Below are 18,045 nucleotides of genomic sequence, written 5' to 3' on the forward strand. Positions count from 1 at the left end.
TTTATGGACTTGAGTAGATTATTGCTCAGGCATATACTTTGATGTCATGGAAATTCAAAAGAAAGGTAAATTGCCTCCTCCAGTCATAATAAATTATAATACAACAACCACTTAAGCACAAGCATTATACGTTTGACCCTTAAACACCCTATGATAAACGTTGCCTGCATGGTACATGTTATGGTGCAATCATAATCATGCACTTCTTTTATCCAAATAAATAAAGTTTAGGACTAAAGATGTTAAATTAATGAATCTAATAAATATATATATTACAGTCAATTGCACTTGATTCACCTTACTGATAAACCTAGCATAAGATAAACACTAAACCGTATTAAAAGCCTGTGTGTGTGTGTGTGTGTGTGTGTGTGTGTGTGTGTGTGTGTTGGGTGGGGGTATGTTGAGAGGACTTAGGGTGGAGGGACAATCAGAGTGCAGGATTTCTGTCCAGATGTGTGGGCATATTGTAACCCCAGGAGGTGTTCACCCTTCTCTTAAAGTGTAAAAGCAGGGAGCAGCTGGTTCCGAAAAACAATAACCTTTAGTCACATTGCTGCATTATCTTAGTTATGTTTCTGTCACCGCAAAGTCACCGCTTTCAAACTATTACAAATAGCTCAGTGAGCACAATACTATCACGATCTAAACGTTTTATTTGTGTCATTTACACTGAGCCACCCCTGGGGATATGATTACCTTGAATATACAGAGAGATATCACCTTCAACAGTAATGAACTCTGATAACTGAGGAAAAATGGATATGTTTGCTTTAGATGAAACCATGAAAACAGCAGATATCAGAAACAAATATTCAGAATCACAGGATCAACAGCAACATGACAGTTTAATTCACTATAACCCTGATAATAATAAAATGTATTCTAACATTGCCATCACTCTCCCTGCACTCCCAGAGTACAGTGCTGGCAGCTCAGTTCAGTATTAAATCAACAACACCTCCGATATGAGACTATATCTTATCGAATATGGATACTATCTTCCAAAGCGCATGGGAAAGCCACCTATAAGTCATATGCAGCTCTGTTTCACCCATTACACCTACGAATCCTTCTCGCAGCATTCATCTCTGCTGTGTTCGGTGTGACAGGTGCAACGAAGCCGACGCACAAATTCATGGGGTTTTGGCATCCTGTGTCAACCAATGGCAGCGCTTCAGGAGTTGTGGCTGGCGGGGTTTCGGGTGACTGTCGTGCACCTGTGCCAATCACGGAGCCAGTAGGCGGGGTTCAGGGGCTCGGAGGTGTGTCTGAAGAATACGAGTCTACAGCTGCATACTGTATCCAAGTCGGGGAGTAATGGCATGAGTAGTGCTTTATACTGTTTAGACAAGCTTTACAGTGCGCGTAGGAAACTTAACATTCGACTCTTTGCGCTCGCACGTCAGCCACTAATTTGGCCTGCAGGCACCGAGAGGCGAGGCGGAAGACTGTCGGACAAATTGTAAACTTAGTCAAGAGCGACTAAAGTCCCCAAAACTCACAAGCTGAAGAGGCTTCAAACGCAAACGATTCATCCTTTCTGACAAAAAGGATACGCTGCTGGACATGTGAATTTAAAGGAGATACTCGCCAAGCACAACAATGAAACCAACGACTGCCCCGTGTTGCTTCGGCTTTCTCCTGACTTGCCTCTTGTTCGGGTCGAGCTCTTCGCAATCAGGTGAGTGGACGGCATCCGTGTGCTCCACGGTGCGCAGTTCTGTGTGTCCGTGGAGCCGCTCTGCGCGCGCTGAGCGCAGTGGCATAGATACTATCCGCGGAGCACACTTTTTCTTTTACTGATGTTGTTTTCATGCATGTAACATAGGGGGTTCCTCCGCCTCCTGCTGTCATTTCAACTATCAGTCAGCATCAACATGTTAAGAAGCGTCTAATATGGGCTGACGTGCACACAGAGAGAGCGCATGCTGAAACACAGGTGCTGGTTTGAGCAGATGGCAGGTTGTAGCGGGACATATCTGTTGTGATGAGCTGAGTGAATCAATGCCAGGCACTTGCTCTGTCTTCTTCGTGCACAGAGCGGCACTGTTGAATTTGAGAGGGGAACGGAGAGCATGTATTGCACGTGTCCTTTACACACGGTGTGGACAAACACGGAGGAGTGACAGCCTCGCTTTACAACAGGCTACTGTGCTCTTGTCTCCCCTCCTGTGGCTAAACAGGCTGTCTAATGCTCGACTGTGTTTCAAAAGTTCCCTCTTGCCTGTGTGTCCTTTCCCTGATACACAACAATGTCAGTATAGGAATAATAGAATGTAACTCCTGCATCGTTTTTATATATTTATTTTTGAATATCTGTGTGTCAGTCAATTTGATCAACTACTTTAAATTGAATGTCCTGCAGGGACTGGCTTGGAAATAGTCTGTTGTTGTCTTTTCGTACTTATCCTCTCTCACCTGAGCAAACGGTGATAACAGTGGTGGACATTCATCCATATGCATTCTGCAAACGGGATCAAAGCGAAGCGGATTACCATGAAATTACATTATTCCCCATTTTATAGTGAGTCCCTTCGGGGATTCCGTGGACCACAGTTTGGCAATCTGCGCTGTAGCGCACAGGACTTTCTCACTGACAGTGGCAGTACCGTGTGTACAGTGCAGCGGCGCTCTTTACGCACAGGGGAGCACCGTGTGTGTGTGCGTGTGTGTGCGCGAGAGAGATCGAAGGGCTTGCAAATAACATGTCCATAACGCACACACGTTCGCTTCCTTTATCCATTCTTACGTTCTTTCCCTGTTTTTTTTTATCGATGGTCTTTACACCCAGTGCATACAAATTGCACCCAATCATAGCGTAATATCTCAAAATCGTCTTAAAAGTCGTTGAATTAAACTGTTCAAGCAAGTGTTGAACATCTGCAATGGATGTGAGATCATTGCACTATATTCATACGGTGTCACATTTTTATTTTTTTATTTTACGAGTGGATAGTTCTGTCCCATTGCACCTGGGCTTAATGTTTAAACATCTTAAATAAGTGAAACTGTTTTCCCAACAGTTGTAGGGACATTAGCACATTGTTTGACGTGAAGACATATTTTGAGACATATTTTGCAATGCACACATTTGATCTTATTACCATGTGAAAGCGTAATGCGCGGACCCACATCTGTAACATGGTCAATACGATCTGATTCCAGTATAGAGCCTCAAAAGGAACAGAGTGTGATTGAATTAAAAGGTTGGATGCGTTTTCGAGAGGGACTAGGTGGGATGCGTGTCCTCCTGTCATGTTATGCACATAACATTTCTCTATGTGGAAATGATGAGAAAGTCAAATGAATCATCCCTCACTCGTTCCGTTCCATAAAAAGAGCATGCATTTGCCACAGACGTTGTGCGATGGAAATAGCGGCTAATTAACGAAACAATTTGGTTTTAGATTTGAGGGTAATTTTGGGCAGATTAGAACAAAGATATCCGTCATTTGAGTAAGTTTCGATTTGTCAAGAATGCTGTTTTGCAGTGTTTGTCCCAACAAGCGGTATGATGTAAAAAAAAAAAAAAAAAAAATGATTTCATTCTATCAGAACCAATAGACAATCAAACGATTCCCGTTAGGACTACCTGTGTTTCAATAACTTCCCAGATGAATTTCTTGGAAACGGGACAATCCAGCACGGCGATCAACAGTGGTGACAGTTGCCACAGGCTGATCGCGTACCCTGGTGGAGCTCTGAACTCTCCTAAAACGTGGACGTGGAAGGTAAAGGAACACAAAAGAGAGTCAGAGACAAACGTACAAAGAGATGATCATGCACGTATGGTCGTACACGCGGGTTAAGTTCTGCATGTGAGTAGGAAAAAGCAGAGAAAGGCAACGTAATATAATGTGTCTGTAGTGTGTGCACGAGCGCGCGCGAACGAGTATAGTTGTCTGCCTGTGTTGGATTCGCTTTTGTATGCATGCTCTACAGGGATTTTCATGAAGCAGGCAACTTAAAAAAACAAAACACGCACTTATTGCGCCATTGCTTTCTCTACAAGGTTCACTGATGCAACCTACAATCTCTCTTAAGGAGTCATTAAAAACGTAATAGTCCATTCCTGAGTGTTACAAATATTTTACCATCAAGATGCCACCTTTCAGCAACTGTGAAAATCAGGGCCCGTTCTAGACCAACACAAGTTGTTGTATATTGCCGAGGGGCTTTCACGTTCTGCAACTATCCCAGGAGAATCTTGCAATCCTTAAATCGAACACAGCAATCACCTAAACTGGAGTTAAGGGGCTCACATGACAGCAGGACCCATGTCTGCAAGATGTGAGTGTTCCAGTCCCCGAACCGCTCCTTCATTTGACTGCAGCAGTAGGCTACACACTGGAGCAGGAAGATAGATGTGGGGAATGCATACAGCTGCCGATTCTGAACCATATGGCCACATTCCAAAACTCTTATTTGTGTTTATGAATATTCATAGGTTTTGTGCGCAGGAGCACAGGCAAGTCATCTGTTCCGAACGCAACTGTGTATGCGTGGAGTGGGTTTTCAATTAGCATGTAGATAAACATTCTTAAATGACCTTGTTTTACAGCTCTCAGCAGTTTCCTCTTTGCTCTGACTGAAAATTGAGTTTGATTGTTGAGGATTGTACTCGAGAGAGGGATGGACTGCCTTCTAAAACTTAATTGTTGAACGATAGTTTTGATGGCTATTCTTTACCGCATGCTTGATTTTATAGAGGCCCCGCTGTTTATTGGACTGAAATGGACAGTGCAGTTCCACAGTGAAGCATGACAGAATGTTTACAAGTGGTTCGAGTGAGGCACGCAGAGAAAAGGAGGATATTTTTCTTCTCTTTTTCACTTTTTGCACTTCTCGTACACTATTCTTTGTTATGTATTTATTGTTCTTCCAGTCTGAAGCATGGGGAAAGAATGGTGTCATATTTAGCGGCCGACACAGCTCCGCTTCGCCACAAAGCCCTCTTGCAGTCATATCTTAGCCTGCTGTCGCCTGATAAAGGAGCTTTGACCCTCCACCGCCACCAGGCTTTTTTATTAGAAGAATGGCAGTCTTTGATTAGGTGGTGATCCACTTCCATTTGTTGGATAAAGGAATGTGAACCTTTGTGCTTTTATCTCCTCTGTGTCTGTCGGGGTGAGAGATGAGGAGCAACTTAAGGCCATCGATCCACTTTATGGAGAAATCTGTGAAACTAATGCGATCTAAATCTTCCTGGATTGCTTTTATAAATCGTCAAGAAGTGTTTTCAGATGTAGATAATGGCATTATTGTTTCCTCCTTTCTGGTGAGGTTTTGTTGATTTTTCCTTTCAGTAAGTGACAATGATACAAACTAGAATACATACCAATACTGTCCTATTGCCCGTACCTTCTCACAAGTTACAGCCAAAAGAAAAAGAAATAGCCTCAAGACATTTGCTGCTAAAAATAAATTCTAACCATTTTATTGGGCTTTCCTCTCCTGGGGATTTCACCCTGTACTCAGATAAGGAATAAAAAACCTTCTGTTTGTGTAATCTAGTCTGTAGTTTCATTGTGAGAAGAGTGGAAACCATAAAGTTTCCTATAAATCTACACTTCTCAACAAACAAATCACTTTTGAACTGCTGGCATCAATAATACATGTGTAGCACCCACATGAAAAATCACTCTTAATATCCCAACTGGGACTGAAAGTGTTGTGTACAGTGACCCACTCAAAAGTGAGTCTATGACCTTATTGTCCATAATGGTGTTTTTTTTGTTTTTTATTCTGCTATGATATTACTCTAATGTTCTTTAATTACCTTCACAGGGACTTATATCTATTATATTTGTATCAAATGATTTCAAAATGTATTCAATTACCACATATGTCTTTGTCTAGGACGACAAAGGGGATTGTATGATCATTTTTCTTTTCATTCTGAAGACACAACTGCAGACATTGTTTTCCAGTTTTGACTTGTTGATGGGCTCATAACCAGTGAGACTGTCTGCAGCCAGCAGAAATGATTGGATCATATCCTGTGTGACCTTTACAAGCACTGTGCCCTCATTTATCACCTGCAGATATGAATGCACCATACATGTGCATGGGCTTTGCCATGCATCACTATCGGCTCGGCTAATAAATGTCCTTTTTGTGAAGGATGTCGTAATTGGATTGAAGCATCACGCATGTCTGTACATGCTTAATTTGGCCAGCTGTTTATCATGTGTGTATTTAAAATGCAAATTCTATGTTTGAAGCATGCTTTACAAGCAATTAGTTTACTGCAGATTTGATGGGGTCTGTTCAAAACGGAATGCGTTATGCTGTTTTTCACTGCCTCTATGTTTCTCTGCTTTTTATGGCTTCTCTTTTTGCTTGCTGTAAATTGAGCGAGCTTTGAGTTTTTGTGTGCAAGAGAATGAAAGGGAAAGGAGCAAGAGAGAGACACGCAAATATAAATACTGATAGCCTCTGTGCAACACAGGCCCTGAGTGCTGAATACACAGCATCCAAAGACCTTCATTAAAAAGGTAGTGCAAAAAAAAAGAAAAACAGTCATATACACAAGCAATATCTTTGACAATATACCACAGCTAGTTTAGACAAATTGGGGATTTGAGTTTCAGTAGAAATCTATTCAGTTGGCAAATGTGTGTTTAGGGCTACCAAGTAGAGCTTGCAGCATGAAAAACCAATACACTTCTCAGGGCTTCTGCTACCATTCAGCCTTTCTGAGTGTGTTGAAATGGGATCGACACAAACAACAGTCAAGGAAAAGAGGCTAAACGAAGCGGTTTCATCTACAGTTACCTCTGCTGCAAGGCTGAAGTCTGTCGGGCTGAATAAGTTATTTGTTCGAAAAGAAAAGTCTGTTATTTTTGAAATGGTAAAAAAAAGACAGCAAGCAAGTAAAACAATGACTAAAACCTTATCCTATCTCAGTTTCGCATAACTTTTCTGAGAGAGATATGGAAATGATGACATTAAAATGTGTGTTTTTGCTAGGTATTAAAGAAACAGTTGTTGCAACATTTTTAATGAAACATTTTCAATGTATCCTCATGCACCAGTTTGTACACTATTTTACGAAAAAGTTACTCCTCAAGTTCCGCAACACGTGTCAATTTCCGCTCCTTACATGCACACGGTCTTTTCAAAATCAGCTCCCGTCTTCACAGGAAACAACTTATTTAGGTTTAGGAAAAGACGGCTTGGATTAGAACAACTAGAGTGGCGTTACATAGGCACGGAAGTTATTTGACAAATAAATGAACGAACAGCAGTCCGTTTTTTTTTGTTTGACCCATCTACCTCCTCTCTGCCCCTAGCGCCTTGTGTGTTTTGTGAGATCTTTATACTTCCTGCTTCATAATAGCGTTTGAAATGATTTCGTGGGATATCTACAAATGACAACGCATTCATTTTTATAGGTATAGCTACGGACGCTACAACAGTTTTTTGACAGGATTCACATAAAGTTGTCTGTCATTGTGGACTGGTGCCAGCGTGCCTCACACGTTGGTGAACACACTCTTTGCACACTTACCCACGCACACATGCTGCCTTCACCCTGGGCCATCGGTCTAAGGTGTAAGGCAAATGAGCGAGATTCAGGCCTTTTAAACCCTCGCTCCTATGTTCGCTAGACAATGTAGATGTCGGGAGTCTGAACGCATCATGTATGTCTGTCTGTTTTTGTGACTTCTGATCCCCTTTGTTGTCGCTGCTCCTCTTCTCACAATAGGCCCGTCTGTCCTCCGCATCTTTCTGAAGGGCTGCAGAAGGCTGTCAGGCACTGACCCCTTTGACAACCATATTTTGAGGGCTTCAAAATGTAGTGACAAAGGCTCTGGGAAAACATGCGCATATACTGCATGTGTGTTGATGTGTGCGTCGACTGTGTCTGTCAGTGTTTGTTTGCACGGCTGCATGGTTGGAGGGATAGAGGGTGACTGACAGACTAACCGAGCTCCAGAGACTCTCCCTCTCTGCTCCAGTGTCTGCTTTTTCCTCTTCCTCCACCCACCCTCTGTCTTCATCCGTGGCTTTGTAAGCCTCCGCATAATGTGGTAGCATTATAATGACAATGGAAATTATGGCTAATCTTTGTTAAGACACACTCATTACCACCGCGTTTCAGAAAAGGAGTCCAATGATAAGAGTTGGTCTGCCTGTTTTTTTTTTTTTCTCTCTCTGAAGCGACAGCCTGACATATTGGAGTGATGTGTTTTATTCTCACTTTTTTGTGAATTTTTTTCTATTCCTGCGCAAAGTTAATAATGGTGGCACACATATGAAAGGATGATAATAGGCTGACAACTTGGGCATGAAAGACTAGCTCCACCTTCAAACAAGCTTTTCATGCAGTTCTGTATGTGGGTGTTAAAGGGCTGATTTCTCTCGACTCTCTCCCTCTCTGTCTCTTTCCTCTTTTAGTAATCCCCTTATAAAATATTCATAGCTAATCTGCATTTACAATGTAATTACAGACAGGCTTTGAGTGATATCGGATATGGCCGGCGGAACACACGCTTCACGCAAAATCTTTGATTTGTGTGCCTGAATAAATACAAAACAGGCTTGGGGGTTAAGGTTCAAAGTCAATTTTTCATAAATTCAAACACCCAAAAATATGTTAAACTAGTCAGTCTGTACAAATGTAGTAAGAATTGCCATTTTCTTTCACGCCAAGAACTCACAATGTAATGTTACATTTTAGTATCTGCTTTTCCTTGGGACTTTGCATTGGAATGTAGTTACTTGGCCCTTTCACAAGGCCTGTTCAAGGTGGGACTGTTCTGTAGGAAAGGTACAGAGGTGGAATCGGGGGGGACAGAGCTGTTCCGCCACTGAGCCTGCACAGGGGTCAGTCACATTGCCGAGCCGACGTCTGTGTGAAAAGGGACAGTCGCTAAGCGGAACACAGATGCTGTTGTGTTCAATGTCATGCCTCTTTTGCTCCCGTGATGCCGTTGTTTGGTTCAGTGTGAAAAGCAAAGGCGGCAAATCGGCGGTATTGCGGAATCTCTGTATTAAAGGGGCTACTGTATATTGCACACGGTCGTTATGATAGCTCCGGCAGAATGAAATGCGAAACAAAGCTATCCCTTCTGTCTTTCTGTTTTGCCCCCTTTGCTCTTGTTCCCATGTTTTGGGCGCTGCTTGCCTCCGTGTAGTGCTAATGGAGCGGTGTGCACTGTATGCTATTCTTGCAGGTCGATTTTTCACTTGTGTTAGAGGAGAGGGAGGGTAGCGTCCTTTTAAATGAAGCACTTGGCGTTTGTGACCTGTAATAAATGAGTTTGCAGTCAGTCATGGCAGCTGTAAGGAGACATCTGGGAGTGAGAGAGAGAGAGAGAGGGGGAGATATTCAGACTGTACAGGGAAACCGTTTATCTATGCACGGATGAAAAATGGCTGCACCAAACATGCTCACTTTAAAAAAAAAAAAAAGGAAAAAAAAAAAAAAAACCCTATTGGGAAATGTTTTGCTATACACATGTGACAGGGAATGAAGAAACTGAAAGGTTATACCATCAGTATTAATAGTAGTCAGTAGTCAGTTCCTAACACACGTTAGACGTTACATTTATTCTGACAATACACGTGATCATCTTTTTTGTGTGCTTTTTTTGAGTATATTTAAAGGCAGTGGTCTTACTTTTGCTTTAAAATCTCTTACCACCCTCTGGAGTTACTGCATAAATACTAAAATATCAGTTGATTTCACAGAACTCCTTTGGGAGTTTTTTCTTTTATTAGGTTATTGATTTTTATCCAAAACAGAGAGTAGGATCCTGAACATACAGGCATCTCAGTAGAATAATCATTGAGTCGTGAGTATTGATCAGCAGCTTTGTTATACACCACATTATGGTAATTTATGCCCCTTTAACATCAGTCAAAGATACTCTCATTCATAGCTACAGAAGGAATCATTTTGTATGGTTGTGATTTGGATTTTATGTGAATACATTTCAATACAATTTCCTTCAACATTAAAGGATTCTTAGCTTCTATTAGGGTGGCTGTCGCTGGTGTAAAGGCGCAGTCACCTTGCAGCAGAGCAGAAATAGCGCAGCTCTCTTTCCCTGGATGTGAAGGTACATAAAGCACAGGATGAGAGGAGCAGGAAAGGCAATTGACCTTGGCTGCTTTGGGGGCTGGCTATATAATCGTCCGGATGGATGCCACGGTTCTGCACCTTGGCAGAGAGGGAGGGGAAGAAAGAGGACAATGCTGAGTATGACAGTTATTGCTCATAGTGTGGAAAAGCAGATTTATTTTGAATTTATGCACATTTGGTAAAATTAAACCATTGTGCAAAAAAAATGAATCGTAGCATCCCTTTTAAAGTTAATGAGAATGTCTAAAAAGTGATTAAAGTGTAAAGTGTGTCGCTCACTGTGTACAATTTCCAACAATTTTCAAACCTTAAGGAAACTGTTATTTTAATCAATGAAACAGTCTTGTTTCATGTGGTCGCCTGTCAATGGTGACATATTCCCTGTGCGCACGCATCGAATCTGCCAGAAGCCATCATGAATTGATTTATTATTCAGTTTATTAGGGGAGTTATAATGCTCATTTTCAGGTTTATACCTGTATTTTGGGGTTCTAGAACATGTTCGCAGGCTTTAATGTTAAAAAAAACGCTTTTTTTTTTCTTATACTGTCCGTCTGAAAATACCTTTATTCACCCTCTGTCTGAAATGCTCCATTATAACACCTGTCTCTCTAAGGCCACCTCCCTAAAAAGTCCAGTCTGCTCTGATTGGCTTGCAAGAAAAAAATAATGCAACTTTGCAGCGGTAGTTCTCCAGCCGTGGGTGGAGATTGGGGCTGTGTATTCTAATGAGCCTGCAATGTGACATAGGAAAGGGAGGCAAATCTGATGTGGCTTGTTGAATCACATGTCATCAGATCTACACAGCCCACAACAAACTAACTGGGTTGTCTTATTTCACAATTTGGGAGTTGGTAGGCACTCCAGTTACCCAAATGTATGTGCACTAGCGCTGACACTTTTTAGATCTTGTTTGTTTTTAACTTTAACCGAAAGAAGGATTTTAGTCATCAGACGCTCGGATCCCACGCTACTTCACGACGTCACCAAACAACCGCCTTTTATTGTTGTTTTGATCGAGAGACCCCGTAGTGGCAGAACATATTGTGAGTTCAATACTTGTGTCGATCTTCATTAAGCAAATTCATACATATGGGTTTAGAGAACTGTAACGGCAAGCTTTACATCGTGTGTGTGCTTGCGGAGCGACGTTTTGTGATGGGATGGGTGGGCAGGATGGGAGTGTATGTCAAATGTGAGAGGAGCTGACTAAGTGCAACCCAGGACCAAAGTCAACCCTGCCATTTCACCCTGCTGTGCTAGACTGTTTACCTGAGACAGGGGTGCTTTATCTCAGCCAGTCACTGCTGCTCATGTAAACACACAGGGGGGAACACTGTATATCATGCTGTTTTCAGCCCCCCTGCCTCTGTTCCAAAACCTCTCTCCGACAGAGAGACATTATCCCCCGATGGCAAGGTGAATGGGGTGCTGATGTAAGATTATTTGTAGCAGCCAGGGTAAGACGAAAAAAAAAGAAGGGATGGGAGGCGAAAGAGAGAATTCTCCAAATTTTAGCCAGAGGAGAGCAGGCAGACAACAGGGTACACCGGAGGAGAGGTGTCTTTCAGCGAGGATGGGACATGCTCGGGTGTCTAGGGAGTCTTGGTTAAAGTGGTCGCTATCACAGGAGCTGGACGGACAATTAATCAGCAATGTCCCAGTGGGGGAGCTGGGGCTCTGACAGAGACACTTCATCCTGCACAGAACACACACATAGAACACAGACCTGCTGACAGGCTCACCCGTAGCTTCCTCTCACCTCTTTTCTTTTTGCCTCTGTTCTCATGGCTTAGCTTGTGTCCTCCTCCTTGTCCTCCTTCCTTCTCTCATCTCCTTTCTTATGCTCCTCTTTTTTTTTTTTCCTTTTCTCGTGTCCACTTTCCCCCTCATTGTCCCTGATCTCCTTGGCTTTCCTCTTGTCGCTTTCTTTTGGTCGTCTCTCCTTCCCTCTCCTCTCCTTCCCTCTCCTCTTTCCTCCTTGTCCTCATCTCCTCTCCTCAGACATTTGTATAGCTCTGTGAACCTCTTGATTTAAATGAGTTGAGAGTCCCTCTTGTGACCTGACAGCTGTCTCCAAACTCTGTAAGACTTTCTTGCGGCTGTAGTGGGAGACAGGGAGGTGGGAAGGGAGGAAAACTGAGGTGAGAGAGGGTGGACTGGGGGCTATAATTCACCCTTACTGCCCCTCCCTTCTTCACTGCCCTCATCCCTCCATTTCTGCCTTTCTACCCCCCCCTGTCTGCTGGCACTGAGTGATTGATGGATTCAGGTTTGACATGGCCCGGTTCACCCGAGGGCGCGAGCAAGGACGCTGGTGAGATTTAGCGTGACGCTGGGGAGAGGCAGACAGGGAAAGTAAAAGACAAAGAAAGGAAGGAGGGTGTACTCGACACTGTTGACCATCATGGCTTGCCAGGGTTGCCAGGGTGAGTAAGCTCTTCCTCAAACGGCGCACCTGTTCTCAGTTTTCCATTGCATCACCCTTTGGCTTTTCCGCTATGACCAGGATGTAATGAACAAATATGATTTGAACTGAATGTGTACTAAAGGTAATGGGTTTCAATAGTGAACCTTATCGCTGAGTGCAAAATGTAGAATTTTTTATTTCTGATGGAATTAGAGCACATTAACTAAGCTCACTGTTTGTGGCTAAAATCCAGTGCATTTTCCATTGAGCATTTCAAATGGCTTCAAAGCAATTAGGGTTGTAGAGGTTTTTCTGTTCATACAGTATGTAAGTAAGTTCTAAACGCACGGCATTTGAAATGGCATTTATAGATGACATTATCATTACACTGGTACCTGTACTCTATATGCAGCACACAAAAGAACAGGGCTTTATTCAAAGTAGAAAGCATTAAAATAAAATAAGTATATAAATCTGTTGTTGATCTTCCTCTTCAATCTCGAGACTACCTCTCCTCCTTTTTGCAGTAACACATGAGCTGTAGATGTTGTTGCTGCATTCATTTATATAGAAATAGGCATTTTCTAATCATAAATATACCTACAGTAAGTCCAGTGTATGTATGTCTCTGATTTGAATGAGCTGAGGCTGTGTTCTGTGTTCCCCTCCAGGGGGGTCCTGGTCTTCTCAGTAAGCAAACACTCACTTGACATAGAGCCAAGCAAAAGGGAACAAGGCCCACAGTGTCTCGCTGCTCCAAGTGCTTTGTCCTGGAGGAGGCTCCCGCCGTGGCTCCCGGCTCCTAACCCCACGTGACACGCCTGGAGATGAGGCATGCACTTGTCTCATGAACATTGTCTGTATAGGGATGTGCCTCTCCAGGATTCAACAAGTCAGACCTGGGAAAAACATATCCGATGAGAAGAAGCACATCTCAGATGTTTTCTTTTTTTCCGTCACTGTTCCTAATCCATGCAGCAACCTTTTTTTTATCATTATAATTCATAAATAAAAATGGATATTGGGAGAGCACAGATGGTACAGGGGAAAGTTCATCACCCAACAATGCATACAAATTACCAACATCATATCGTAACCAAATGAATTGATTGCAAGTTTAAACCAGCAGCCTGGTGGACAAGATGATGGAAGCATGAATAATATTGCGGAGCTATCTTTATTTTTAATGTCAAACAATATTCCTTTCAGTCAGACCAATAGGGCAGTTTTTGTCACTAGTGTTTCTGCATTAGGCAATTATTTTTTGGCTTTACAACTTTGTTTGCTGCCTCATCTTCAGGTGCTTTTTTAATTATTCCCATGCTGGCCATTGTATACGAATGAAAACAACATGCTTCCATTTTATTTATTTATTTTTGTAAAAATCTCCGCTAAAATAATATTTAAATGTCTCCTTAAGCAGACAATCTAGCAAGCAAGACCACCTCTTGCACTGATTGGCCAGGTGTTCCAAGCATTAATTAAACATGATTAGATCATATATCATAAATTCCACCAATACGTTATGTTACACAGCTGTATTGGGAATTAAAAAATGTCCCAATACACAGGCTAAAAGTGTGTTGTGTGATTGGCTTTTCTGACATTAAGAATAAGTCCTCACAGAAAGAGTTCGAGGCAACGTACAGCTTGCACATTTTACCGCCACACAGTTCCCAACGGTATCTAAAAACACAAAGCTGGCGTTTTCAGCTTTAGACACTCCGGAGACCATTAAGAACACCTCGGTTTTCGAGTGGGAAAAACTCTCTCAGCTTTATGTGGCCAGAAGGCCAAAAGGAAGAGAAGGAGATGCCTTTTCGAATTGAGCTTCTCTTCTTAAGGCACGATGTAGCAAGGTACAAAACTCCTTGAGGGATGTAATTCCTCCTCTTCCCCCAGACCTGCCTACCTCATGTCCTCCCAGTAAATAGGCAGCTTCGGCCTCTCAGTGCAGGCGATATCTCCCAATCTCTGTCTGAATGGCGATGAGTATATTGTGTATGTGTCACCCAGCTGTTTCGTTGCTGTATCTGGCTATGTGAGCGGTAAACACAACGACAACGGGTATCTTCTGTGCTCCCTCTCACAGCCGCCTACCACACTTCAGCCTTTTTTGCTCACTGTCTGGCTTGGCAGCAATGTGAAGTCAATAGGATGAATAAAACATACCCGAATCAGAGCCCTCTACCCTGGGAAATGTCAAGCTGTCAGTATAGCTTAATGGGAAAAAACATAGGGTCGGTCCCAAGGATCGGACAGTTTATCGCATAACAGCAACAGTTTCTTTGTATGTTACAAATACACAAACTCTGGCAACCACTGTATTAATGGCTTCCATGAATGATGAATTGGAGAGTTAAAGTACTTTTCATTTAGGGGTTACTCGTTGGAGAACTTTACTCATAATGATCCAGCATGTCTCAGAGGGACACACGAGTTAATCGTGTAGCTCAGTAGGCAGAAATCTTTTTTTCTCACTTAGTTAGAGATTCAGTTTCCATTGGGGCTCGTGTGAACACTTGTGTGCACCTATGACACTGCAAACTGCTTCGGGTAAAAACATCCTCTAAATTGCTTCCGGTATTTGCATTTCATTCAACTGGTCTGACACTGAAAAGCTACCATTTAACATGCAGTACTACACGTATTACACAACACTCATCTCAGCCTTTGGTGGTGGTAGCTAACCCCTACAGCTAATTATCTTTAAATTAGGGCTGAGGTCTAGGTTTAATTAGGCCTAGCCATGAGGAGGTTTAAAGCTCAACAATAACTCCAGCAACTTCAGCTGCCAAACCTTATCAGCCTAATGGAGACTCAAATACTGAGGGCCCACGGGGGCCCGGCAGGCTAGGCTGACTTTCTGCCTTATGCCAACCAAGACACACACATATATACACTGCTAATAATCAAGACATGATGACGTTAGTGAAGCAGGTTGTGCATAAATGTGTGCGTAGCAGAGAAGTTAGACTTTTTAATTGCATCATTTAAATGACTGTTGTGAGCTACTCATACTCAACAAACAGTCCAACTAGTCCAACCTGTTTCAAGAGCCAGTAAACTCTATGTAGCTTGCGCCTGTAAAAAATCATTTGAAATACTCCTATCTCCTGAACCTTCTACGGTTGTCCACAAACTTGGCCTGATGCAGTATATATCTCTACCTATTCAGCAAATTTGTTACTGGTCTGCTGGTTCTTTGTAGCCATCTGGTGTAAGGTAGGCCGTCCGTCCTCTGAAAAAAAATCCTCTCGGATGAAAACAGGAGGCTGTAGCCAACCAGAGCACAGATCTCACTCTTCCATGCCAGTGCCTGTTTCTTACCTTTATTCCCCTGCCATCTCCTTCTGCTGTGGAAATCACAACTCTGCAGTTAACACTGAGAAAAGGGAAGTATTGATACCTACCTTTATACCTACATTCTACTGATTTGTGCATATGTTTCTGTACACACACATACAAACCACTGACTATACATGAACGGTACACACATTACATACAGGTTACGTGTGATTTGGCCCCAGACATCAGATCGGCTGCCAGGAAGGGAAAGGTCCATAGGATGAATTGTCATTTCTCCTCCTCTCCCCACCCACCATCTGCCCCAGCGTTTTCCCTAACTAAATAACTGTAATAGGAACAAGCATTATCATTAGCCCATCTGAACATGGAGAGAGAGGGAGTCATTGATAAAAAGATCAGAGGTTAGCCATTGGAGAGAGGGAGAGAGAGAGGGTAGGTGTGGAAAAAAAAAATGAAGGAGGCTTCATGCTATTATCCAAGATATTACGAGCTACAACACAACAGACAAACATTACAGAGGGAAAAATATTGTAAGAGAATATTAGAGACAGTTAACTAACACCCTATCATGATAATGTGATCAGCAGATAGGTAATGAGTAGAAATAAATGATTGAGGAGGAAACAGAAAAGCAGCATATAGGGAAAAGTATGCTATTGTAAGTAAGAAAACATAGATTGGCATGCATGTGGTTTAATTCAATGGATCTATTGAATACAAAGAGATGAGTGAAGAGCTGAAGACAGAGCTTCTTAAAGCTCACCATTCACACTGCAAAAAACAAAACATCCCATTTCTGCTGCTGGGCATGGGGTGGTTATGAGGTGATTGTGAAGAACCGAGAGTGCCAGAAAGTCAAGATTTCCATAATCACATGGCAAAAAAATAGGCAAAGAATGTTTTGGGGATAAATGTTTAGTTCCTTCTTGGCAAAAGTCCACTATGCTTTTAGGTTAAGTAATAACAATAGCATCAGCATCAGAGACTGTTCCTGTGATTTTTTGCCAAATCCCGTAGTTTAGAAGTGTTATTGGGTGAAGGTGTTATATTAAACATGAAGCTTCTGGAAACTTGACAAAATCAGGATCCGCAGAGAGGAAATATAAATTATGACTACTGAATTGGAAATGTATTCTTCAAAAATAATGATGGCAGTCAGTCTGCTAAATCAAAGCAGGAATAAAGGAATATTCTAACCCATATTGACCATTTGCATGTCAGTTACTCCATTTTACAATACCTTGAGTTTGTAAAGAAAACTTTGTTTTAAATCAACATGGGGGTAATACAGGGTGGGTAATTGATGTCCACCTTATGAGGGTGAAGTATTCCTTTAAGGACCTTCCAATCCAGGATTGTGGTTGATTTTGAACAACCACATGTTTACAATTAAAGCCTTTGCAAAGTGTGCCTTGCTACAATACTTCTCTCATCTATTTACCTGTCCTTTATACTTGAGACACAAGTAGCAAGACAGGCAGCAAATGGATAAATAAAGACTGAGTAAAAATTGGCAGTGGGTGTGTTTGTTCTGTGGGGCATGTTGGCCGCCTCTCTGCACTGACAGCCAGTCTGTCTCAGAGGATTGAGTGACGGAGAGGGGCAGCGAAGCTGGCAGAACGCTAATGGGCGTGATGCTAATGAGCTCCGAGCCAACAAACAAGCTCTCCCTTCCCCTCCCCTGACCTCTGATCTCCTCTCTTGTTTGTTTAACACCCTCACAGGTAACATGCGCTGAATTCAACCGCGTTGCCAGAAATAAGGAGAAACAGGCTTGAATAGCAATGAATGAAGCCAGTTTGCAATCGTTTACTCTCTCTTTGTACTGTCAGTCATTTTACTATTAGGAAGCATATTTTGACTGAAGTTCATCATTACTCTTTGCTATATTTTAAATCCATCCATTACATACAGTACAGATTTGCACTTTGTATTGATCTACGGTAGTTTAAATTGTATACCTTCAGATTTGATGTGAAGCTGTTAAAATGTAATTGACATTTAAGCTTTTTAAATGTATTATATTATCATAATAATGATCATCATAATAAAGTACTTGAGTGCAGTTTAAAAGCACTCAAACACACTCAATCTACTGCTCGAGAAAAGATTCTGTAAAATTGCAATACTTCCAGAAGAGAAGGGCAATTTAGTTCACAGCGGGACACACAAATAGACTCAAAAATAACCATCTTACCTTCACCCCTTATTTTCTGTGCTTTTTACCCTC

The 18,045-nt window shown here is 42.2% G+C and overlaps 1 protein-coding gene across 1 annotated transcript in view; it reads left to right on the top strand.

Annotated features, from left to right (window-relative positions):
• Nucleotides 1-1,409: 1,409 nt before the first annotated feature.
• erbb4b (erb-b2 receptor tyrosine kinase 4b) overlaps nucleotides 1,410-18,045 on the top strand; it is a 279,720-nt gene continuing 263,084 nt past the window's right edge. The window contains exon 1 of the mRNA XM_079169947.1: nucleotides 1,410-1,684. Coding sequence (XP_079026073.1) covers nucleotides 1,606-1,684 — 79 coding nt within the window. The 5' untranslated portion in view covers nucleotides 1,410-1,605. The remainder of the gene's footprint in view (nucleotides 1,685-18,045) is intronic.

The sequence above is a fragment of the Pholis gunnellus genome (genome assembly GCF_910591455.1).
Source record: "Pholis gunnellus genome assembly, chromosome: 12".
Taxonomy (NCBI): Eukaryota; Metazoa; Chordata; class Actinopteri; order Perciformes; family Pholidae; genus Pholis; species Pholis gunnellus.